General features: G+C 36.1%; 3 protein-coding genes across 6 annotated transcripts; 1 reads left to right on the top strand and 2 right to left on the bottom strand.

Annotated features, from left to right (window-relative positions):
* Nucleotides 1-162: 162 nt before the first annotated feature.
* On the bottom strand, nt 163-11,690 carry ube4a (ubiquitination factor E4A (UFD2 homolog, yeast)). The gene is given in 21 exon segments (XM_051863754.1): nt 163-1,857; nt 3,128-3,285; nt 3,388-3,535; nt 3,643-3,823; nt 4,043-4,217; nt 4,396-4,509; nt 4,861-4,961; nt 5,039-5,229; nt 5,315-5,447; nt 5,543-5,847; nt 6,363-6,489; nt 6,572-6,905; nt 6,996-7,187; nt 7,284-7,415; nt 7,417-7,487; nt 7,568-7,727; nt 7,861-8,013; nt 8,142-8,254; nt 10,508-10,684; nt 10,763-10,932; nt 11,541-11,690. Coding segments are annotated over 20 exon segments (3,228 nt in total). The 5' UTR covers nt 10,890-10,932; nt 11,541-11,690; the 3' UTR covers nt 163-1,721.
* On the top strand, nt 11,620-16,523 carry phykpl (5-phosphohydroxy-L-lysine phospho-lyase). 3 transcript variants are annotated; one of them, XM_051863761.1, is made up of 12 exons: nt 11,627-11,806; nt 11,933-12,051; nt 13,868-14,027; nt 14,102-14,176; nt 14,281-14,368; nt 14,449-14,565; nt 14,855-14,937; nt 15,030-15,255; nt 15,359-15,513; nt 15,634-15,723; nt 15,798-15,928; nt 16,056-16,523. In XM_051863761.1, the coding sequence occupies exons 1-12, from the start codon at nt 11,748-11,750 to the stop codon at nt 16,097-16,099; spliced, it is 1,347 nt and encodes a 448-aa protein (XP_051719721.1). In that variant the 5' UTR covers nt 11,627-11,747; the 3' UTR covers nt 16,100-16,523. The 3 variants fall into 3 exon arrangements, with proteins under 3 accessions (XP_051719722.1, XP_051719721.1, XP_051719720.1); XM_051863762.1 differs by lacking the exon at nt 11,933-12,051 and having other exon boundaries at nt 11,620-11,806; XM_051863760.1 differs by lacking the exons at nt 11,627-11,806; nt 11,933-12,051 and adding an exon at nt 12,671-13,109.
* Nucleotides 15,699-24,144, bottom strand: nherf4a (NHERF family PDZ scaffold protein 4a). 2 transcript variants are annotated; one of them, XM_051863759.1, is made up of 12 exons: nt 24,057-24,144; nt 22,936-22,963; nt 22,704-22,768; nt 22,401-22,606; nt 20,902-21,109; nt 20,189-20,325; nt 19,897-20,101; nt 18,748-18,944; nt 18,204-18,398; nt 16,955-17,203; nt 16,833-16,879; nt 15,699-15,798 (listed from the first exon to the last, which is right to left on the bottom strand). In XM_051863759.1, exons 1-11 carry the CDS (start codon nt 24,127-24,129, stop codon nt 16,847-16,849), a joined length of 1,596 nt encoding a protein of 531 aa, XP_051719719.1. In that variant the 5' UTR covers nt 24,130-24,144; the 3' UTR covers nt 15,699-15,798; nt 16,833-16,846. The 2 variants fall into 2 exon arrangements, with proteins under 2 accessions (XP_051719719.1, XP_051719718.1); XM_051863758.1 differs by lacking the exon at nt 15,699-15,798 and having other exon boundaries at nt 16,096-16,879.
* Between the last annotated feature and the right edge of the window lie 169 nt (nt 24,145-24,313).

Below are 24,313 nucleotides of genomic sequence, written 5' to 3' on the forward strand. Positions count from 1 at the left end.
ACAGCAATGTTTTGATAGCAACCCTGAGTCGGATTTTACACTTTTTGGATAAAATTGACTTGTAAAATGTGTGGATTTCAAAGAACCACAAACACAAAATTACAATAAATCTCTGAAAGCCTTTGACTTTTACAAAAACCTTTTAAAAAAGATTAAAAATAATTTACACATCACTGCTTTTTATTTTGGAAATTTTAATTACAATACATAGATTTTTTTTAATATTTTATTTTATTGCAATAAACAAGCCATAAGCACAATTAATATATGATTTAAAAAGTTGCCAAAAATAAAATAAAATTAACATCAGTAAAGCATGCTGTTATTTGGGGCAGTTCAATTTGTTCAGTTGACAGAATCATTCATCTTATAACACTGTAGAAAGCCTAGTTCTATATTCAAGAGGGACATGTTAGAATGTACATTATATGACTACTGCCTATAATGCTATTAACTCAAATTCAGTTCAAGTTATTTAATTGTGATTAAAAGAGAAAAATGAGAGCATATGCGCAGCTCAACAGGCAGAAATATCAGCATTCTGTTTGCTTTGAGAATTCATGGGGTCAGATTTATTGATTGGATGAGGTCTTGAGCGTTATGAGGGAACAAAGAATTTAGAAAGGCTTAAAACCAACTAACTCACTGAAGTAAACAATACGGTGAAAATCAAAATGCAGATATACCCTACATAACGGTTCAGTCTAACGCAACTCTCTCACAACTGAAGCCACTGAGTGGACAGTGTCCTATCAATGTCATCTTTTAAGACAAATGTCAGTAGCAAGGTCCATCCACCCAATGCATGCAGTTTTGCAACTGTTAACAAAAGGACATGATGTCACTCTGCATGAGAGGAGGTCATAGGGCTGACTCAGCAGTCAAATAAGTCATTACTTGGGACATATTGCACTGTTAAAAGACACAATGGATTCTTGAAAATTTCCAAACATTTCAACAAGAACTCAATATTCTTAATGAGTCTCATAAAAGTGCACATTATAGCATATGCTTCTAGAGTTTCAAGCATAAAATGTTTGTAATGAACAAAAGCATTTTGACAAATGGTAGAGTTCCCAACCAGCCCAAAAATAATCTGACATGTGACTGCCGCATTATGGAACAATGCCTTTAAAACCATTAAGTACAACTATGAAACTGAAGCTCTGTGGAATATAATGCTGATGATCTTAGCTAAATATTCTATGATAGTTTAATCTCTTTTGCAGCCAACATTGGCCATTTTGCCTTCTTCCTTAATATCAAATGAGGTACACTGCTTATATTCTAACTTAAAAAGTTAACAAATAAGCAATGCATATAAAATATTGCATACATGTGAATTAAGTCAGAGGTAGGGCGAATGCATTGAACAGGTAAGCAAACCTTAAACATGTCATCATCTGTCTATAAACCCAAGTTTCATTTCCCCACAGTGAACAGCTCGGAAAGGCAAAATGCAAAAGTTTGAGTTCTGTCTACAGAGACCTCAAGCGTCAGAGAAGTGTGAGAGAACGGCTAGCCGAATATGCTACAGTGATATGGCATTTGGAGATTTGCATTTGACCTTTGAGGAGCATACTAACACCATAAATGCAGACGTGCTCCTCCAAATGTGGTTAAGTGTTCTTGTTTCAAAGCGGTATGAGAGAGACCAGAAACATCTGAATGGCTTAGTCATACAGAGCATGCCTTGGTGCTGGGGGAAGGGGTAATGAGGTTTAGCCACTGGGTCCCATTTGCTGGTTGCTTTGCTTATGATCAGCAAGCCACTTCATGATCTTTTGCCTGAGCTCTTCGTTAGGCCTAATCTGGTCCATGGTGAGCGGACTACGGTTGAAAGGGTCTGTCTGGTCACTAGAGCAAAAAAGACAAGACCAACACTGGTTTTAGACTTTTACCTAATCAAACAGCAGTGTTGTTATTGTTAACTTCAACTAAAACTATTAAAACAGTTTTCTGTAAAGCTGAAATAAAATAAAAATATTAGTTGAAATACTAACTGAAATAAGTTTAAAGGGTTAGTTCACCAAAAATGAAAATTCTGTCATAAATTTCTCACCCTCATGTCGTTCCAAACCCGTAAGACCTTTGTTCATCTTTGGAACACAAATTAAGATATTTTTTGATGAAATCCGAGAGCTCTATGACCCCTCCATAGACAGCAATTTAATTACCACTTTCAAGGCCCAGAAAGGTAGTAAAAACATCATTAAAATAGTCCATGTGACTACAGTGGTTCAACCTTAGTTTTATGAAGCGACGAGAATACTTTTTGTGCGCAAAAACAAAATAACGACTTTATTTAACAATTTTGTCTTTTCCCTGTCATTCTCCTGCACTGTTTATGTTGTAGACACAGTGCAGCGCCGAACGCCGGCTCAGTATTGGTCGACACTGTTCAGGTGGGCAGCACAACGCATGAATGTGATCCTGACACAGGAGCCGGCCAATAATGAGTCGCCACTCTGACGTAGAACCTGGAAGCGCTGCACTGTGTTTATTATGTCAACGGCATAGGAGACTGACAGGGAAGAGAAGAAATTGTTGAATAAAGTCATTATTTTTGTTTTTTTTGCACACAAAAAGTATTCTCGTCACTTCATAAAATCTAAAACTAATGTAGTCACATAGACTATTTTAACAATGTCTTTTCTGGGCTTTGAAAGTGGTAATTAAATTGCTGTCTATGGAGGGTTCAGAGAGCTCTCGAATTTTATCAAAAATATCTTAATTTGTGTTCCGAAGATGAACGAAGGTCTTACAGGTTTGGAACGACATGAGGGTGAGTAATTAATGAAAGAAATTTCATTTTTGGGTGAACTAACCCTTTAAGTTAAAGTACTAAAATGACTAAAACTAAAACAAAAAATGTAAGCTATATATCAGCTATAACTCCAGCCCTGGAGAGCCTCAGTCCTGCAGAGTTCCGCTCCAACCCTGATAAAGACTCACCTGCCTGTAGCTTTCTAGAAACCCTTCAGACCTTGTTTAGCTTGTTCAGGTGTGTTTGATTAAGGTTAAAGCTAAACTCTGCAGGACTGTGGCTCTCCAGGACCGACGTTCGACACCCCTGCTATATATAAACTGTCAATTAGCAGTCAGTAATGTTGTATACATGGCTCACCTTAGTAAGTGTCGTGCTATTGTTGAACGGTCCACTGTGACGTTTGAAGAAGGTAGCAGCACCGGATCAAGCATCAAGGTAGACATGATGGGATCCAGGAATTCATCCGGAGCATCAGAGTAGGTCTCCTCCTCTTGCTGATGCCTGTCTGCAAGGGACTGAAGGAGACACAGAAAACCAACAAAATTACCATAAACACACCCATGACTTACTAAGAAAGGTGTGTATCTAATATAAATATGGATAGCGATTAAATTAACCTTAATTTTATCTGCTAGGAGACTAAAAGCTACAATCATGTCGCCAGGCTTGTTGATTTTCTTGAGGACGCGGACAGTTTGGCAGAACAGAGTGGGTGAATATGACCTTCCATCTTTTGGGACGGTGGCGCAGAAATTTTCTTCATCTCTGTGGCCAAAAAAGCATCCAAAATAGTTTACTTAGTTAATATTATTCTCAAATAAATAAATAAATGAATTCAGAGTAAATGTTAAATATAAAAACAAAGAGCCTACCCCAGGTTTAGGTAAATAGTACAGATGTCAGACACTAGCTGCTGGGGCTTGAAGTCGAATTCACTGAAGTCTTTCACCTTCAGGGCGCCCATCTTGGGGCCTACCAGGTGCTGCAAAAAGTAGTTGAGCATCGAGATGATCCTCTCAGCAAGAAAGGGGTGAACAAAAAGACCTTTTATCTCTGGAAGGAAAAATAAATACATTAAAAGTCTGAGTTTCAGTGTCATTTTATATTCTCTAGTACACTAAAAGCTAAGTTTTACCTCTCAATAAATATTTAAAACCCTTCTGTTTTAACCCTTTAGTTCTAAATTGGTCAGGTAGTTTATAACCCCCAAAAAATGAATAATTCTGTGAGTGTTAATATTTTAGTGCATTTGGTTTCTTTCACGTCTCTTACCAGATGTGAGAAAAGCCAAGGTGCCAATGGTCTCATTTGACATGATGTTGTGGAAGCGACCCAGCTGTCCAAACATCTGCAGACTAGATTCTTTCTCTCTGCGGGCGTCAGGGGCCAGACTGTCCCACTCTCCCCGATCCCTCTCCAGCTGGAGAATTTTAATCTTACTTAAGTACTAGAAAGAACAGATGCACGTGTGAGTGACACATCTTTATTCAGTCAATTAAATATTTCCTGATATCAACCATATAGAGGTTAATATATGTTAATGTAATTAAACAACAAAGCTAAATTGAACGAAAAAATGTGTTACCTGTTTAAATAGTTGGGATTTTCACAAAACATAAAAGTACCTGTATAGCCTCGTCAAGTAAGAAGATGGCATCATTCATGAGGAGATTGAGAAACCTTAGGAAGAGTGGTGGATTCATGGCTTCAAGGTTTTCAGAGGCATAATCAGCAAGATGCTGTGAGGAAACAATTTTTTTATTGGTAACACTTTACAATAAAGTGATTCTTCATTCTTCATCTCATTTGTTAACAAAATGCATTAGTTAACATGAACTAACTATGAGCAATACAATTTTTACAGCAATTATTAACCATTGATAATGTTAGTTAATAAAAATACAGTTGTTCATTGTTTGTTCATGTTAGTTCACAGTGCATTAAGTAATGTTAACATAGACAGATAACCAAGTTTAATAAATGCTGTAGAATTATTGTTTATTGTTAGTTCATGGTAACTATTATAGTTAACTAATGGTAACAAATTTTGTTAATTTTATTTTATTGTATTTTTTATGCATGGTTCTCACCTTAATGCTCTCCCTGTAACTTTCTTCTCCCCACATGTACTTTAGAATAGCATACATTGGCCTCCTGTAATTAAACTTCTGCTCAAACTGATGAGGATCACCTAAGGAATAGGCCATAGACAAAATCTTATACAGGCTGTAACAAACAAAACAAATGAAAAAAACTTCAGAAACTGACCGGTGAACTCTATATCCACAAACACTGTAATGAGTGCTTCAGCGAGTTGGGGTGCATGCCGATATGAACTGAACACCCTTTGACGCTGGAACATGATGGGCTGGGTAGCGCCAGGTGACAGAGTCTCCATATGGGGCATCACAGCCTCAAGAACCTCTGCCAGCTTTGCCCGCAAATGAGGATTCTTCATTCTGTGAGTAAATAACCTAGAGTAAACAACAAGCCACATGGCACGCACAAAAAGCGTGAGAAACTCAGCATCACACCAGCTCGCACCTATCAACGTTGCCCATGAACACAGTGATGAAGGTCAGGACATGTTCTAAGCTTTCCGCCGAGGACTCCAACACCTCGTCAGCAAAGCGGCGGAGGAATATGAAGAAATCGCCCATGTTTTCAGCAAAGAACTCTGTGAAAGAGGCAGGAGATTTGGTTTATAAAAAAAAAAAAAAAAAAAAGGGCTGCTAAGGTGTTTACTCAAAAGAAAAACAAAAACAGGGATACCTGGCACAAAGCATAGAAGGCTATTCTCCAGTTCAGGTAAGGGAAAGGTGAGAGGGATGTGTTCAGGGCCCTGGTTGCCCAGGCTGAGCTGAACCAGCAGGGCGGCGCAGGAGGCTTGGAGGTTGAGGCAGTTTTGCAGCATGGCGGGCTGCGTGGTAGCAGCCTTGGTTGAAAGATAGACTGTCATAAGGCGTTCAAACTGTTCCCGCAGCTCTGTTGCTGGGCCTCCACTGAGCTGCGTGTCCCGCCACGTCCCCTGGAGCCGGTGCAGAGACTGATTCATCTTCACCATCTGATCATGAAGTCTGACAATCAAGTACCATTAAAGCATATGTTTATTTCCTGCAAATCAGTGTGTTTCCCACAGAATCCTATTTTAGCCCCTGCATCCTCATAACTGGTCTTAACTACATATATTTTATATACACACATAGATTTAAAATAATACTTTTATTCCTTTATTATATTCAGCAAGAATGTATTAAATTGGTTAAAAGAGATAAAAGATTAAAGACATTTATAGTGTTACAAAAGATTTCTATTTCAAATAAATGCTGTTCTTTTGAACTTTCTATTCATCAAAGATTTATGAAAAAAAAAAAAAAAATATATATATATATATATATATATATATATATATATATATATTATTATGGTTTGCATAACAATATTAAGCAGCACAAATGTTTTTAACATTTTTTGAGCTCCAGATCAGCATATTAGAATGATTTCTGAAGAATCACGTGACACTGAAGACTGTGCTGAACAAGGTATATATATATATACAAATTGTCATGAATCGTTTGTAATCAAGTATTACCTATGGAAGCCCAGATGCATGGTAAGTTGTGTAATGATGAGGTTTTCTGTGAGAAGGCTGTATGATTGGGCAAATTCAACTGTTTTTTGAGGGGGCACAGGTATCAGACATGTCTCTTTGTCCAGACCTGTAGAAAGAAGTATAATTAGTTTAGATTATGTCATGTCCAAAAAGAAAAAGTTTGTTAAGGTGGAGCACAGGTAGTTCACCTCTTGCGTGCACGTTTCTGTTACGCCGCTCTTCCTCACTCAGCTCCTTAAGCAAGCAGTATGTGGGGTTAAAGGTCAGGAGCTTGGCGGAGTAGGGTCTAGAAAATGGCTGACAGAGCTTGAGTAGCGCAGCTCCCAGATTCAAGAAGAATGCATCCGAAGCGAACATTTGGAAGAATATCTCGGGCATCTGGTTTGCCCAGATTTTAGCCCGCCCCATGTTGGCCTGCAGGCAGCCACCCAGCCACGAGAGCAGCAGGTGGCGCGTTTCGCTGGACTGCTGAAGCAAGTTTTTCAGAATCTGATACAGCTTATCATGAAACTGCCCCATAAACTAGCACATGGGAAGACAAGAAATGAAAGGGGTTAGGTGGCTGGCTTCATGTCACCAAGCCTGAAAACCTTTTGTAAATTGTGTGCTCACCTGGTGTATATTTGACTCTTGAACCTTCATTTCCTGTGGGCTGGAGCGAGAAGGATTGAGGAAAAAGCCATGGTTCTCAACCACACCAGGAGTTTTCAGCAGACATGAAATATTCAGGATCGTTCCCAGAAGTGTTTTCTGATACTGAATCCCACTGTTAGGCTCTTTGGGCTGACTGTGCTCCATTAAAACCTATGATCAGAAAATTATTATCCAAAAATGTTTCAGATCTATATGAAAGGAAACTGCAGGTGATGACATTAGCATTACTGAGCATTGCATACAAACCTTAGAAATATCCTTTTGCCGACTGAAGTACAGGAGAATTTCCAGGTAGGAATACAGCAGCAGCTGACAGAGGTCTAAGTCTTTGACCCGGCCTTGGAAAATATCAAACACTGGCACCATAACTTCCCCAAAGGGTCCGTACCTCTTGGTCAGCCAATAGACTAGCTATGACCTCCTCCAAAAACTCTACAACTTCCTCAAACTCTGCAAAGACCACAACGCAAACTAATGGAATCAATTCAGGACCTTCAGACATATCATATGTCCTCAAATGTGACACTTACGGGCTCCTCTCACAGCCTCCAGCAACAGGTCCAGAAGCTGCTCATAAACGTTCTGACTGATGTAGATCTCTGGCGTCAGCAGCACCGTGCGGGCATTGGACACAGTCAGGTTTTTGCAGCGAACAGCATACGACAACAGCTTCTCTGGGACTTTAGTGATCTGTGTTGTTTTGAATCACATTGACAATTGAATAGGTCACAAACAGTGTGTGCGAATAAACAGCACAATGAGCAGACATTCATTTTTTTGGCACAACCATATAGGTCGACAAAGTAGAGTCTGCAGAAGATACCTCCTCCTTAGCTCTCTGATAGCAGGCATAAAGGTACGGTATGGCACGTTTCTCCCCAGCATCACGATCTGCTGAGAGATTCACTACACTGCAGGAGGTCATGTAAATGAGATGGTTACCTGGCTCTTGCAAAAGCAGCCTGTTGAACAAAGCCTGGAGGGGGCAAATGAAGGAATATTATTCTTATTCAAAGTTCATAATATATGTGTACATGTGTGTGTGTCCAACTTTTCTGATATTACACAAATATGGAATAGAAAGACAGACTTAACATATTGTACCTGCTCTATGGTGTCCATGTTAAGCCAGTCCTGGCCATCAAGATCAGCGGCCATTTCCTCAAGGTATACACAGCGTGGTGGGATGCCATTACCACCTCTTAGACTGGGGTCACCTGGAAAGATATCAACCAACATGGATCAATACAAGCACAATATCTTAATACAACAGTAAATAAATTCTTGGTGCATATTATGAACTCACATATTCACAAACATTTAAATGTTTGGGGTCTTTATTTATTATTATTTGGGGTCAGTATTTATTAATATTTGTAAATGTTAGTTAATAAAAATCCAGCTGTTCATTGTTTATTCATGTTAGTTCACAGAGCATTAACTAAAGTTAACAAATACATGAGTTTTACAAATACAATATTTGATTTTAATAATGTATTTGTAAATGTTGAAATTAACATCAACTATGATTAATAAATGCTGTTGAAGTATTGTTCATTCTTAGTTCATGTTAACTAAAGTAGTTAACTAATGAAAATTTATTGTAAAGTTTTACAGATTTTTCTGTTTTTGAAAGAAGTCTCTTATGCTCTCCAAGGCTGTATTTATTTGATAAAAAAACATTAAAAACAGTAATATTGTGAAATATTACTACAATTTAAAATAACTGTTTCCATTTGAATATATTTTAAAATGTAATTTATTCCTGTGATGTCAAAGCTGAATTTTCAGCATCCATTTCTCCTGTCTTCAGTGTCACATGATCCTTCAGAAATCATTCTTATATACTGATTTGGTGCTCAAGAAACATTTATTACGATTATCAATGTTGAAAACAGGTATGCTGCTTAATATTTTCATGTATCTTTGATGAAAGTTGAAAAGAACAGCATTTATTTGAAATAGAAATCTTCTGTAACATTGTATATGTTGTTACTATCACTTTTGATCATATAAGTGGCTCAGACATCATGTTTGCAAAACGTTCTTTTCAGCATGAGTGACACAAACGGTGTTAAAGATTTGAATAACAAACAGACCAGTGCGATGGACAGTTGATAGATGTAGAAGATAAAGATAAAGACACAAATGAAAGCAACATAAATGACGTAATGGGCCAAACTGCAGTGGATGAGGTCATCTGCAGCACTGCCTGGAAACTGCATGTCATCGTGATACGATCACCTAAACTGAGATCATCGAGAAATCAGTCATTTACTATAAACAATCTAAAGCTCCTTTCTTCCCAAACTATCTAGAAGTACTCTTCAGCATACGTATGAAATGGATCAATTACGGAAAGTATCTCAAAAGTAGTGGCTTGCAACTGGTAAACCAAAAATGGGTTATAATGACCCAAAAACATACACTACCATTCAAAAGGTTCTGACAGCATCATGGACAGCAGGGGGAAACAATGCTAAATGCAAATAATAGCAAAATTTAAAAAAAATAATTAGACTTATCAGGAATCTTAAAAGGAAAGAGAAAATGTTTTGCATCTAATCATGTGAAACCAATATGAACCAGTATATATATATATATATATATATATATATATATATATATATATATATATATATATATATATACACACACACACACAAAATATTATGATATGGTCATGGACAGCAGGGGAAAATGCTAAATTTAAATAAATAAAACTTTAAAAAAAAAATTGTTTTGCACCCAATCATATGAAACCAATAAGAACCAATATAAAAAGCTGCCAAAAGATGCCAAAACCAAGCAGAATATAAGAAACAGTCATGTTAGATTTTTTTGCTGCACTGACATCTGATTTATATGTTGTGCATTTTCTATCATTTTTATTAAAAGAATATTTGTGTTTCTTGCATGTGTTAGTGACAGCAGAGTGACAAAAGTGACAGTAGAACAATTATAATGTTACAAAAAATGTCTATTTCAAGTAAATGCTGTTCTTTTGAATTTTCATCAAAAAATTCTGAAAAGAAAATAGATCACGGCTTCCACAAAAATTTGAAGCAGCACAACAATTTTCAAAATTAATAATAAGAAATTTTTTAAGCACCAAATCAGCATATTAGAATGATTTCTGAAGGATCATGTGACAATGAAGACTGGAGTAATGATGCTGAAATTTCAGCTTTGCTAAAACAGGAATACATTACATTTTAAAATATATTAAATAGAAAACAGTTATTTGAAACTATTGTAATGAAATGTTTTTACTGTATTTTTAATCAAGTAAATGCAGCCTTGGTGAGCATAAGAGACTTACTTTTTACTTTTATGACCCCAAACTTTTGAACGGTAGTGTATATTTATGATAACATAGAAAACACTATTCACCATCAATAAATGCCTATAGATAATGTTTGGAAAATGGGACAAGTAGTTCTCATAACAGGTAGGTGTTTAATACTCACTGTTGTCCAGAGTGATGAGGAAGATCCTCTGGATCATGTGGTTGACGTTGAGCTGTTCGCAGAGCTCCTGTCGTGAGCGGAAAGATCGGCTGATCTCTGCCACTGAGTCATCATTTTCATCGATGCTGTCAGACACAGAATTGTCTGACTCAGACTGGCTTTCTCCCGAATCTACAGCTGTAGGGATAAACAATTACAAATTAATGTTATCCTGCAAATATAATGGCAGAGTAGTGCTTATTACCAAGACCTTACATTGTTGCTCAGCTTGACGCCGTTGCTTTTGCCCGGATGCAAACTGTTTTGCGTCAGCGAGAGAACTGAAGAGTGCTGCGAAGGGGTTTTGTGAGATGTTCTGATTGTTATTGCCCTGGTCTGTCATTTCCCTGGAGCATATCCTCCATCAACAGTTATGTTTTTACAGTCTGCAGGGAAAAAAATGTGTGAATTACACCCAGCATCTAATATCCCAAGACCAGGGATCACAAATCACAAAGTCTTCTATGCTCATTGCAAAAGGGTTTCACTATATGAAAGGGACACTATATTTAACAGCAAAATTATTCCCTTTTTTACTCTTCTGATAAGTCATTAATCAAAACGAACTAACTAATTCATCTGGGAGTCATATTCAAGCAACAGGAGAGCAGAAAACAGATCAAGTGACCTCACAATAACCAACTTGACTGTATATTATGGTCAGCAGGTATGCTAACTTGCTACACATACGTGTCATATTAATCGCAGTCAAGAAATCAGACTACAATAGACAAACACTAAGTGGTCTGAAAAAGATGTGTAATGAATGTAAACATTAATAAACATGAGCTTAATAGCTGTCAAAGACACTCACTGACAGATCTTTCCTGGCTGTCAGGTGTCTTAATCTAGCTGTATAACTAGCAACGTGCTTAGCAACTGACAGCGCGCTGGTAATGCTGTTGAAACACAGCAACTCAAGACAAAGTGAAGTAAATAATACATTAAATAGCAGAAGTACGTTGAGATATATCAGTGTGGATGTATGCCATACCTGGTTTTGGGTTGAAATATGGTAAATCTGATGTGGTCCAGTACAACAGATCCAGATCATACTCAGCGTGTGACGTCATCAGAAATGGACAATACACTGTCGGCTGTTTCTTTCAATGTTTTGTTTTTTTTCTGCAGTTCAAAGTCTTCTTAGATGTCTAGGGGGTAAACAGTCAGCTGTAGCAGAAGACGAAACTGTATCGTTGGAATGGCTCTGGAAGTTTTTCACAAAGATGAGACTTTGCAAATGCGCAGGAAGCTGATTGGGTAAGTTGGATCAAATATTAACGTTACACGTCGCGCTGTTATATAAGGCCTGGTGTTGTTTTTAATTATAATAAATTCAAATTTTTAAACAGTTCTGATTAAATACTCTTTACAATGTCTTTTCAGACAGTCCTGCAGACTCTTTTTCTCCCATGATCCCGTGAAAATAGTGAGAGCACGGGGTCAATATTTATATGATGAGAATGGCATGCAGTACTTAGATTGCATTAGTAATGTTCAACATGGTAAGAAAATTTTGAAATTTTATCATGCATGCTTATTGGTATATTAAGTGTCATTAAAATTCATGATAAACTTCCATGATTCCTTATTCATTTATAAAAGTAAATAGTAAAAACTACTGTTTTTAAGTAAAACATAACACACACACACAGCATACATTTTTTTTAATGTTTTCGAAAGAAGTCTCTTATGCTGCTCACCAATACTACATTTATTTGATCAAAAATACTGTAAAACAGTGCTATTGTGAAATATTATAACAATTTTAAATGACTGTTTTCCATTTTAGCACATTTTAAAATGTCATTTATCCTTCAGAAATAATTCTAATTTGCTGATTTGGTATTCATTTTTTATTATTATCAATGTTGAAAACAGTTGTGCGCTGCTTAATATTTCTGTGGAAACCATTTTTCTTTTAATAGAAAGTTCAAAGGAATACCATTTGCTTGAAATAGAAATGTTTTAACATTATAGATGTCTTTACTGTCACTTTTGATCAATTTAGTGCATCCTTGCTGAATAAAAACATTCTTTCTTGTATTCGGGTCAATGCAGTGACGGTCATTTTTTTTTTTTTTTTTGTCCAAAGGCCTTCATAATAATAAAAAACAAAGATATGACATCCAAAGCATGTAAGATAGTACAACTAGATATCTTTTATTGAATCCAAAAGATTTTAATTATATTTTGCTACATATAAAGGTATTTTAAAGATTTTGAAGTGTCAAAAGGTCATTTGGTTTAACCGTCCAAAGGCCATACAGCCATTTCATTTGTGATTAAAATATCTTAAAATGTAATAAATGTATATATTTTTTATTCTGTCATGATTTTATAACATCATATATCAACATAGTGCAAAATGGTATTAAAATTATGTGTAGAAGTTGTTGCTTTGTTATGAAAAAAAAATGTACGGAAAAAAGAATTTCATTGATGTCATTCGGAGTAACCAATATAAAGGGACCATTTTGGATCAAGTCATGCGGTCAATATCATGTGACAGGATGTGACATCATTCAGACACCTGCAAAGGACCACGTGGTCATGAAACAAAGTAACTAACTCTCTTAACTATTTGAAAGATTTGTGTTTTCACTTGCTCATACACATGTCCTGAAACATCAGGTCATTCAACCATTATAAAACATGGAAAATGTTGTAATATTTTAAAAACTTGTGCTAAATATAACATCTTTGATTGTCCTTTTGTTAGCTAGCTAGCTAGATATCAGCCTGTTAGCATTGTTTGAAAATATCGTCATTCGGTATAACCAAAAGTATCATTCGGTAAAACCGAAATTTTGGTAAAAAATGACAAAAGCAGTGTTAATTGATTATAAAAACCACATAATCTCATTGTTAACACTTAATAAAACTTCAAAATTAATTATATCTCCATTTATGTTTTTTTTACACTTTTAAAAAACTTATACGTCAATGACTTGTTCGTTCTTTCTTTCTTTGATTAAAAAAAGTCAGAACACATTTATAATCGTAGTCAGAACACATCTAGAAATTATAACTGAAAAAGTAATCTGGTTTATTTGCAATGCAGATGAAGTATATTCATTGGCTCTCCTACAACATTTCTGTTTGCATACCATAGTTAATGTTACTGTAGTAAAACCATGAAATAGTAAATTTCATAAAACCATTGTCATAAAATCAGTGCTTATAGAAACATAATCAGCTCTTGCCATCATCCCACTGAATTTTAAATAGGCTTTCAAGAGCACTAACAAGAAGTGTCAAGTATAATGATTATAAATCACAGCCCCATGATGACATACTTGATGCATCTTGTCTTTGCAGTGGGACACTGTCACCCCAGCATCACTCAGGCCGCTGCTGCTCAGATGGATCTTCTAAATACAAACACTAGATTCCTTCATGATAATATAGTGCAGTATGCAGATCGGCTGGCAGCCACACTGCCAAAGAAGATTTGTGTCTTTTATTTTGTCAACTCAGGGTAAGTAACTCTGTTTATACAGTTTAAAAGAAATATTCAATGAAATCTTATGTAGTTACTGTCCTCTTCCAAAGTTCAGAGGCTAATGATCTTGCTTTGAGACTGGCCCGTCAGTATACCCAACACCAAGATGTCGTCGTGCTAGATCAGTAAGTGTTTTTAAATGTGAAATTTTAAACAATTATGATTCTTATATCAGCAGGTAATGGCTACATCAGACTTATTTTTGTGTCATCTTTACCTGCCTCTCCAGTGCATATCATGGACATCTCACCCCACTCATCAACATCAGCCCGTACAAGTTCCAGAAACTAGAGGGCCAGAAGGAATGGGTTCATGTGGTACGTACAGAACATAGAAACTTCTTTTTAAACCAGTAATTAAGGCTTTTTCCTACATATCATGCTTTTTTTTTTTACAGGCACCTCTCCCTGATACTTACCATGGTATTTACAGAGAAGATCATCCTGATCCAGGACAGGCTTATGCAGACACAGTGAAAAGTCTTATTGAAGAGGCGCATAAGAAAGGACGCAAGGTATGGCGGGGAAAATCAAAGTCAAGTTAGTCAGAAAGTTAAATATTTTTAACTAAAATACACTGCTTCTTAAAGTGATAGTTCACGCAAAATACTCACTCTCACATCATTCCAAACCTCCTACTTGTGTGAAACACAAAAGAAGATATTTTTAAAAGTTTCAATTTTTGTCTATACAATACAAGTCAATGGCGTCCAATATTATTTTAGTTTGGAATGACGTTAGGGTTTAGTAAATGATGGAAGAATGTACATTTTTGGGTGAACTGTTCCTTTAATTTGTCTACAGATTTCATCTTTTTTTGCTGAATCTTTACCCAGTGTTGGTGGCCAGATCATTTTTCCAACTGGTTATTGTAAAAGAGTAGCAGAGTAAGTCTTTTTGTAACTTTTGTTGAGTGTCTTTACTCTTTATTCAGAACCCACTGAATTAAGCTGCACGCAACATTGTTTTTTTCCCTCAGATACGTTCATGAAGCAGGAGGAGTTTATGTGGCAGATGAGATTCAGACGGGCTTCGGTCGTGTTGGGAGTCATTTCTGGGCTTTTCAGCTTGAAGGTGAAGACTTCTGCCCTGACATTGTGACCATGGGCAAACCAATGGGCAATGGTCATCCAATTGCATGTGTGGCCACTACAAAGGAGATAGCTGATGCTTTTACAGCCAATGGTGTCGAGTACTTCAACACAGTGAGAACCGTTATGCTCAGAAATACTTTTTGCTAATGTATTTAGCTTTTACATCCTTTGTAGAATGAGTTTAAGTAATATTTAACCTTTTTGGCTGATGCAGTTTGGTGGTAACCCAGTATCCTGTGCCATTGGTCTGGCAGTGTTAGACGTGATTGAGAAGGAAGACCTCAGAGGCAATGCTGTGCGTGTCGGTGGTCATCTTAAACAGCTGCTCCTTCAGCTTCAGACTAAACATCAACTCATCGGAGATGTGCGGTAAGCATGAAATGCAGAAAATCAATTTTTATTGAGACCTCATCGAATACAATACTGTAACAACATGCAACATTCTCAAAGAAGACAATGAACAGATGTGTCTTTTGTTCTTTTTTGCAGTGGTGTTGGACTGTTTATAGGTATGGAGCTAGTTAAAGACAGGGTGTCCCGAAAACCAGCAACAGAAGAAGCAGCACATCTTGTTCGAAGGTACTGACAATTTCTCTTCTTTCTTAGCTTGTTGCATTTATCTGATAACCAACTGCGCTTTCTGATTCGTTCAGGCTGAAAGAGGAGCGTATAGTTATCAGCACTGATGGACCATGGGACAGTGTCATCAAATTCAAACCTCCTATGTGCTTCAGTAAGGAGGATGCTGAAAGAGTCGCTACTTGCTTTGACCAAATTCTTGGAGGTTGGTAGTAATTTAACAGTTAATTCAGCATGTGGTAACTTATTAGTCTGACTCTGCAACTACACTAATTTTGTTTAAAATAATAATAATTAAATGAGAAATTAACTATTTGTCTTTGGACTTACAGAATTGGAGGCTACCCACCAAAAAGAGAACTGTGGAAAAAGTTGAGGTATAAAAAAACATTCTGAGAAGAATTTATTAATGTGGTGCATGGAGCAAACATTTTACATTTGAAAATTGATTTAAGTAAATAATCTTTAAATAAATCTTTTTATATTCATTTAAAAATACTGAAAGGTGAAAAATTCACTCATGCTACAAATCTGACATGGAATACTTTTAAAATAAAACTTTTTATATTAACATGAAATCACACCTCTACATGCAGGTTTCCAGAATGATTAGGAGTTTAAGATTTCATTGTGTTTTTATACTATACAGTCATACAACAATATAAATCACTTTTTGTAAACCTGATGGTACGCAAGTACTCCAGGCTTTATATTATACATTATATTACATTTGTACTCAAATATGTGTTGTGGTTGCATTAAATAATGACACTAATAATAAATGTGGTTATTGACAAGCAGATTTGCTTTTATCTGAAAAACGTTTTCCCCTTTTTCAATATTTTTGCAAGACATAAGACAATCTTCTTTAGCCATATAGACAGTATTTGTGTTCTCCAGCAGAGAGGGGAATTTACTGGTGTTTAGTTTTATTTTTTTTATATATATATATATATAATCAGTTAATTACAGGAATTGTTAAATTAATAAGTTAACAAAATTACAGTTTTTACCTAGTTATAGTAATACATACAAAATCTTCTTGTGAGTCGTCTTTTATTATATATTAATAAAAGGAATTGTTAAATTAATAAGTTAATAAAATTTACCTCGTTTTATTAATTCACAAAAAATCGTCTTGTGAAGTGTCTGGAACCTGTAAAACAAGATTTAAATTTAAAAAATAATCCTGAAATTACAAAATGCATGCATGTGTGTTAGCGGGTCTCACCGTGTTACTGTGAAGATTGAGTCCTGAACTTGAAGTCTGGCTGGTTTTGAGACCTGAAGTCTGCATGGTGCTTCTCAGTTTCTGATATCCTTCTCCCTCCATGACTAACAGCCTGAGAGGAGTTCCTCCCTCTTTTATCAGCCTCACCACTTCATCAAAATACTCTTCCTCCACATTCTGTCCATTCACCTCTACCACCACATCCCACTCACACAGCCCAGCTCTCTCTCCTGCACTCCCCGTCATCACCTATTGACAAGAAGGAGAATTACACATATCAGACTTTGAAAAGCATATTTATTTAAAGCTGTAGTCTGTAATTTTTTCAACGTTTAAGCTGAAATTTTCATTTTTGGGTGAACTATTCCTTTAATATGCAAAGACAAATATAAGTCAAGTTATTTTCGTTGAAAATGTAAACAGTGTGGTGATATCAATACATCACTGTCTTAGCCAATGGCATGAGTCTGGGGGCAGGACTATCATTTGCCTGACCAATGGCATATGAGGGTCATTTTTGCTGTAGAGTGCTCTCCATTATTTTTTGTTGGCTAAAACCCATAAATGAGTTAGCATTTTAGCACTTCCGGTTCCATGGTCCTGAAGTTAGTGGGTTTTTTACATGGGTTTTTGGTTAAATGCCTGAAATAAGATCTGTGGTTGAAACAAGCGCAAGATATTTTCACATTTTATGCTACAACATAAAATACATTAGTAATACCAATTATGACTTTGCTAACAAGTGGCTAAATGGGAGTACGGAGGTAGTCGAGGATATTAAACATCATCTTGGTCTGTTTTAACAGCCTCATTGTGTTCGCACTCTTGCAGACTATACTTACTCAAGCTTTCAGAATGTTTTTCAATAAAGACTAAAAGAGTTGATGCGAGCTTAATGGTGGTGACATTCTTTGTAGCTTACGTTTAGCTTTTTATTATATCTGCCGATTTGTATTTAGGCTTCAAAATTCATAAAAGTTGCGTTCTATTGCGAAAATCATCATGATGAATTAAACATATGAGAATCATAAACTTGTGCTGGTCACAGAGCTTATTTTCTCCAGTAGTCCAAAAGCCAAAAGAAAAATCCTATTGGGTTTTTGTCATGGGGGAAACAGAGATGCTAACTTCCTGGTTGACCTACACAATTACATCATTACTGCAGCACTCTTTTCCATTTGCTGAAATTTAAATTAACATTCAAGACATTTAGCAGATCTACCAATAAAATAATAACTAGAACTAGTACCTGGCCGATATAAGTCCCAGGCTTATTCTGAACACAGCCTAGGTTGAAGCCAAATCCCGATCCCTCTTTGTGAAGCACACAAAGTCGAGGGTGCGGTGGAATTTGGTGTCCCTCATGATGTTGTGGAGGAGGTTTAGAGAACTGTTCCCTTTTTGGAATATGGACTTCATAGAACAGCAATGGAGAAATACCCAGCTGTAGTGGATCAAATAACAAACACCTTCTCAGTGATAATTCCAAGCACATACTACAAGAATAATGTTTCCCTATGCTATGTAGGTCACAGCAACCCCACCCATTCCCTGGGGTCCATGTCTATTCCACACAGTAGATTTGTTTAATTTAAAAAAAAATAAAAAATAAAAAAAAACCTGTTTCAGTGTACCATAAGCATTAGGAGCATGAACTTAGGCTCTTGGTTAGCCCTCAGGGTCAACTGTCTTCAATCAAAGATAAAATATGTTGATTTAGCAGCTGTTCGCAAGCTGAATGTTATTGCTCCTCTTCTCTGTATGAGCATGTGCGTTTGCGTGCATGTAAGCACCTGTGTGTAATAGTCTCTGCCTGGGATGGAGATGGTGGTTAGGGTGACCTGCTGGCCACTTTGCCGTATTTTGCTGACGATGCCCTCATGCTCTGCATCCTCCACCTGCTCCCCGTTTACCGCTAGCACAAGCTCTCCATCCTCCATTCCTACAGTCTCAGCTGGGCTGCCGGGGTCAATATCTCGTAATACATGAGCTATAGGGTGAATATATCACAAAGTTATGGAAATATACAGTATGCTGAAATGTGTACAGTGTTTCTGGCAAGTAGCACATTTGACTTCTAAAGCATGGGTTTTTAGACCATAGACCCCCAAAATGATATTCCTTTTACGAGGGAATCCCTTCCGCTATTATATTTAAATAGTAATTAAATATTTATGTAAACATTTATTAATTTATAATAGAATCATTTAATATTAATATTATTATTTAATATTAATATTATTATTTATACATGTAATATTTATATTTAATAATACATATTAAATGATTATTATAATATTTATATTAATTATTTATATAAAATAAAATATATTTTTAATATTATATTACATTTTTATTTTATATTAAGGGAGGGTGGGATCTTATGCTTTCAAAGCTAGGCTTGCTATTGCTACACTGTAAAAAAAAATACACGTAAAATTTACGGTAAAAAAAACGGCAGCTGTGGTTGCCAGAATTAGAAAAAAATAAGAAAAAATAAAAAAATACATCAAATGTGAAGTGTCACACAGGGAATTGTTATTTTTCTCTTCCAAAAACTGTAAATGTAATGATATTTTACCGTAAAATTACATTAAATGTACCGTTAGATCTATTACAGTTATTCATCGTATATAGTATGGAAACTTTCTGTAAACCAATTAACTGTTTTTCACCATAGCATTTTTACAGTCTTTTACCGTTAAAATCATGGTCATTTTTTACAACGTAGCCACTCCGAAATTGCCTACCCTACCTTTAATTTTCAGTTAGTTGCCAAAACAACATATTTAATTTTCGTTTATTTTTTTCATCAAATTTTTCATCAAGTTTTTCATCAAATATTTATATTTTATATTAACTTTATTTCAGTTAACAAAAACATTTTAATAGTTTTAGTTAATAATAACTCAGTGATTATTAAAGAATCAGTGATTTCTTACCAATACGCCCAGATCTTAACTTCTCTTGCCTTAAGAGGAACCCGTATCCCTGTGGTCCTTGAGTCAGGTGTAGCGTTTTTGGTCTGTAGGGTAGATTATGAGTTTTGGCGAAAGCAGGAATTATGGGTAATCTCATGTGATTATAACTCTCTTCACTCCTGCTGTCAATAACCAAGACAGTCACGTGGTCCTCACATTTCTTCACCTGATGGAACAAAGTGGAATCTAGGAGTTCTGTGGTCCCTAAAACTGAAAACATTGGAGATTGTAGATACTATATGACCACACTTACCATTTTTGACAGTGCTGCAAATGTGAGTGCTGAAATCATGACTCCATTGATCCAGATCAGCCTGTCTCCATTCTGGACTCCTGCTCTCTCAGCTGGACCATCACTCATGGGGCTGAGACGATAACGGCCTCGCACACCTACTCACATATTAAAAGAAATGAACCAAAACTGTCCACAATGATCCACGTATACATACACCATGCTGAAACATTCAACGAAGATGTGCATCAACTACTTTTTTATGATCTCTTCTAGGGGAAAAGTTCCTTATTTAGTGTACTTGGACATCATGAAACCTATGGACGCATAAATAAACAATAGGCCTATATCCAATGTTTACTCTCAGTCCACACTTGATTCCCCTGCTATCTATCTATCTATCTATCTATCTACACTTTTAAATAGTTAAAATGTTTGTATTGTATAGATCTGTTACGGGAAATTTCATATAAGCTATTTGTAGCGTGTCTGTGAATGTATTGGCAGTAGCAAGTCTCTATTTGCTCTGCAGCAGCAGCAATAACAGCAGTAACGTATATATTCCACCAAGACCAAATACATTGTCTTATCCATTACCATGCTAAACTCTTGTCATGATAAAAATGTTTTAGTGCTTATTATGTCTTTTCTTAAACTAGTAATCTTTAATGAATGTAAAAATGTCATCATTAGCTTCAATCGTATGTTTATTGCAATAGCAAAAGGAGCAGTACCTTCAATAGGAATGATTCTGAGGCCCAAGCCGCTGCCAGGCTCTTTAGTGATGTAACACAACCGTGGGCGAGAACAGCCCTCCACGGGATGGTAAGCTCTAGAGAGCGACGTAAGGTCTGTTCCCTCCGAAACCGCAAACTCATAATCCTGAGCACTCAGCACTAACAGATATAGCTTCAGCCCAGACGCCTGCACCTTCAGCACCACCTGAAAACAAGACACAAGTTCACAAGGCTGAATATACACAGTACGGTATGCTGGAAATACTTTACAAAGGTTAATAAATGCTAACTAATGTTAACAAATGAGACCTTATTGTCTAAAATGTTATCAAATTAATTTGAATAATAAATTAGTAAATGTTAAAATTAGTATTAACAAAGATTAAGAAATGCTTTGGAAGTATTTTTCATTGTTAGTACATAAAGGATTAGTTCACTTTGAAATGAAAATCCCAGGTGTATATGACTTTCTTCTTTCTGATGAAAATAATTGCAGAAATATTAATAAATATCCTGATGCATCCGAGCTTTATAATGGCAGTGATAGGGATCAATGAGTATGAGCTGAAGAAAGTGTCTCCATCCACATCCATCCATCATAAATATGTGCTCCACACAGCTCCGGGGGGTTAATAAAGGCCTTCTGAAGCGAAGTGATGCGTTTGTGTAAAAAAAATCCATATTTAACAAGTTATGAAGTAAAATATCTATCTTCCGCATGAACCACCTTCCGTATTCAACGTACGCAGAAAGTGTAAAACTCTTGCAGTTCACAAAGCTTATGCTACCTCCTACACCTTCCCTATTCAACTTACGGAAAAAGTGTAACTGACGTGACGCCAGTTTACACTTTCTTCGTAACTTCAGTACTCATTGATCCCTATCACTGCCATTATAAAGCTTGGATGCGTCAGGATATTTATTAATATTTCTGCGATTATGTTCATCAGAAAGAAGAAAGTCATATACGCCTAGGATGGCTTGCGGGTAAGTAAAGTTTGGGCTAATTTTCATTTCAAAGTGGACTAATCCTTTAACTAGTGTTAACAAATTGAACCTTATTGTAAAGTGTTACTGCTATGTTCAATAAAAAAATGATTATATAATTGTTAATTTTGCAGGATGAATATTGTTATAAAATATGTGAACATTGGGAGTCTATTGTACTTTTAAGAACATAATGATAGTTTTTTTCACAACACTCTGGAATATTTGTTTCTCATTGGTTAATCGTGTCAGTTATCTGTCGAATATTTCCATAATATTCGTCATCGGCAATGGCAATTTATTGTAATTTTGTAGTTAATGTACAAATATCTAAGACAGTCACACATGTTCGCAACAACATGACGGTGAGCAAACAATGACAGAATTTTAGAGTGAACAGTCCCTTTAATGCTGTGCATCTACTTGCCAATATCATTTGTATTCCAGTGTCTGTGTGTTTAATTCAAAGAATAGAAAAGTCTCATGTTTGCATAAGGAAGTGCTCTCACAGTCGAGTGCTCCTTGTCATCCACAAAGTCCTCATTGACCTCCAAAACACGGTCCCCCTTTTTCAGCCCACCCCGCTCTGCGCTGCTCCAAGGCTCCACCTGCCGCACCACATGTCCCCTGCAGCCAGTGTCCTTGCTCAGGTAGAAGCCAAAGCCCTGACCCTCCTCCCGCTTCAGAACACACAGCCGCGGATGCACATCAGGCTCTGGGGACATTTAATTCATGAGGTCAAATCTCTTTTTCTTTAAGCCAGTTAATGATCTATCAGTTGCTGATTGGATAAAAATGATTGAGAAAGTAACCTTTGTCATCCGAGATCACTAAAGCAGGGTTGTCAATTCCTTCTTTCGGGTTGAAAGTGAACTTCCTGTGGGAAAACATTTACTCTGTGCTGTATTTATGTTTTATGTAAACAAATGACTACAAGTTAAACCAGATTTATTAAGAATGTCTCAATGCTTATGTTGTCAGTTTGCACATGTAGGATCATCAGAAGGCAAAAGGCCACATTTAAAGAGCATTCTGAAGACTTACTTTGGTAACTCTGGGGCATCCACTGGATCTGTAATAGTAAACAATTAAAATATATTAAAAAGGTAATCCATGCCTACACTCTTAGACAAAAAGGTACAAAAGCTGTCACTGCATTGGTACCCTTTCCAAAGGTATTAATTTGTAACTTTAATGTACTAATATGCACCCTTTAGGAGTAAATAAGGTACAAAGGTGTACCTTTTGAAAAGGTACCTCCCCAGTGACAGATTTTATACCTTTTTTTTCTGAGAGTGTACTCAAAATATCATGATATGTTAACTTTCAAAGACAAGTGAAAGAGTTTTCAATACAGTTTAAAATTAACCGTTGTCCAGTGGCGTGTGACTGGCAACCAACAACTTGCTTATTTGAAGAGGACAAACTAATTTCATGAAATACTTAAATGGCAGACATTAAGCTTTTCTAAGATGTTCTGCTTAAACATGTATAAGCAGGCCACAATATTTCAGTTTACTCATGTCCATTGATTTAAATCCACAAAACATACAGTTCTTGGCAGGGCTTTATTTCCAATATTTGCCTGTGAAATGCACGGCAAGGACCAAGCTGCTTTACATTAAAATAACACTCAGGAGTTTGCCTTCACGGAAATACGATTTGAAATCATCACGCAGTAAATCTGTACAAAACGCTGACAAGACTTGAGGTTAGAGTTCAAGAAGAAAATCTTTAGTTGGCTGAATCCAGTGCTTATTTTTGTCTGTACTTTTAGTTTAAAAACTTTTGTACATAAAGACAATTAAGAAATCACCTTATTTATATAATTGCAACTGTTTAAAAAGTATTAAGCTTTTTTACAAAATCTTTAGAAAATGTTCCAAATTCTCAGATGTAATTTTAAAAGTGTGCATCGAAAGAAATTATGTGGTATCTATATATAATAACTAAGCTAATATCACACCTATCCATCTATCACTATTCGCTTATTTCCTCCAAGATGTTTTTTATACAGTAAAGGCTGTTGATCTCCACTGGTTTGTAAAAATAAACCCTATTAAAAGGTATTTTCTAGCATGTACATTACAGGTTGTGCAATCACTGCAATGGAAAACATTGTATGAATATATATATATATATATATATATACAGTGGTAAATTACCTGTGGTGAATTTCATGATCCTGCTGAGCCCTGGGCTTCGTGAGGGTGCAAGGTACACATTTAAATGAAGCATTAAAAGGCTTTTGTCAGTATGGCTCCTCCTTGTTCCACCAGGAGATTAATATTTAATCTCAGGTTTATGAGACAACACCTCTGCCATCATCAGATATGAAGGAAGTATTACATAAACAACTGTAATTAAGACGACTAACTACAAACTCCCCTAAAAAGCCTGATTGTTTGAGATGGTTAGAAAC

The sequence above is a fragment of the Ctenopharyngodon idella genome, chromosome 15 (genome assembly GCF_019924925.1).
Source record: "Ctenopharyngodon idella isolate HZGC_01 chromosome 15, HZGC01, whole genome shotgun sequence".
NCBI classification, from domain to species: Eukaryota; Metazoa; Chordata; class Actinopteri; order Cypriniformes; family Xenocyprididae; genus Ctenopharyngodon; species Ctenopharyngodon idella.

Excerpts from the sequence above, each read along its gene's own strand:
- phykpl (XM_051863760.1), top strand. The coding sequence starts at position 12,929 with ATGTGTAGAAGTTGTTGCTTTGTTATGAAAAAAAAATGTACGGAAAAA. Across the intron at positions 14,566-14,854 it reads CGCATAAGAAAGGACGCAAG|ATTTCATCTTTTTTTGCTGA; the intron begins GTATGGCGGGGA and ends ATTTGTCTACAG. Across the intron at positions 15,514-15,633 it reads CAACTCATCGGAGATGTGCG|TGGTGTTGGACTGTTTATAG; the intron begins GTAAGCATGAAA and ends TCTTTTTTGCAG.
- nherf4a (XM_051863759.1), bottom strand. The coding sequence starts at position 24,129 with ATGCTTCATTTAAATGTGTACCTTGCACCCTCACGAAGCCCAGGGCTC. Across the intron at positions 22,964-24,056 it reads GATCATGAAATTCACCACAG|ATCCAGTGGATGCCCCAGAG; the intron begins GTAATTTACCAC and ends TTACTATTACAG. Across the intron at positions 20,102-20,188 it reads TTGCAGCACTGTCAAAAATG|GTGAAGAAATGTGAGGACCA; the intron begins GTAAGTGTGGTC and ends TTGTTCCATCAG.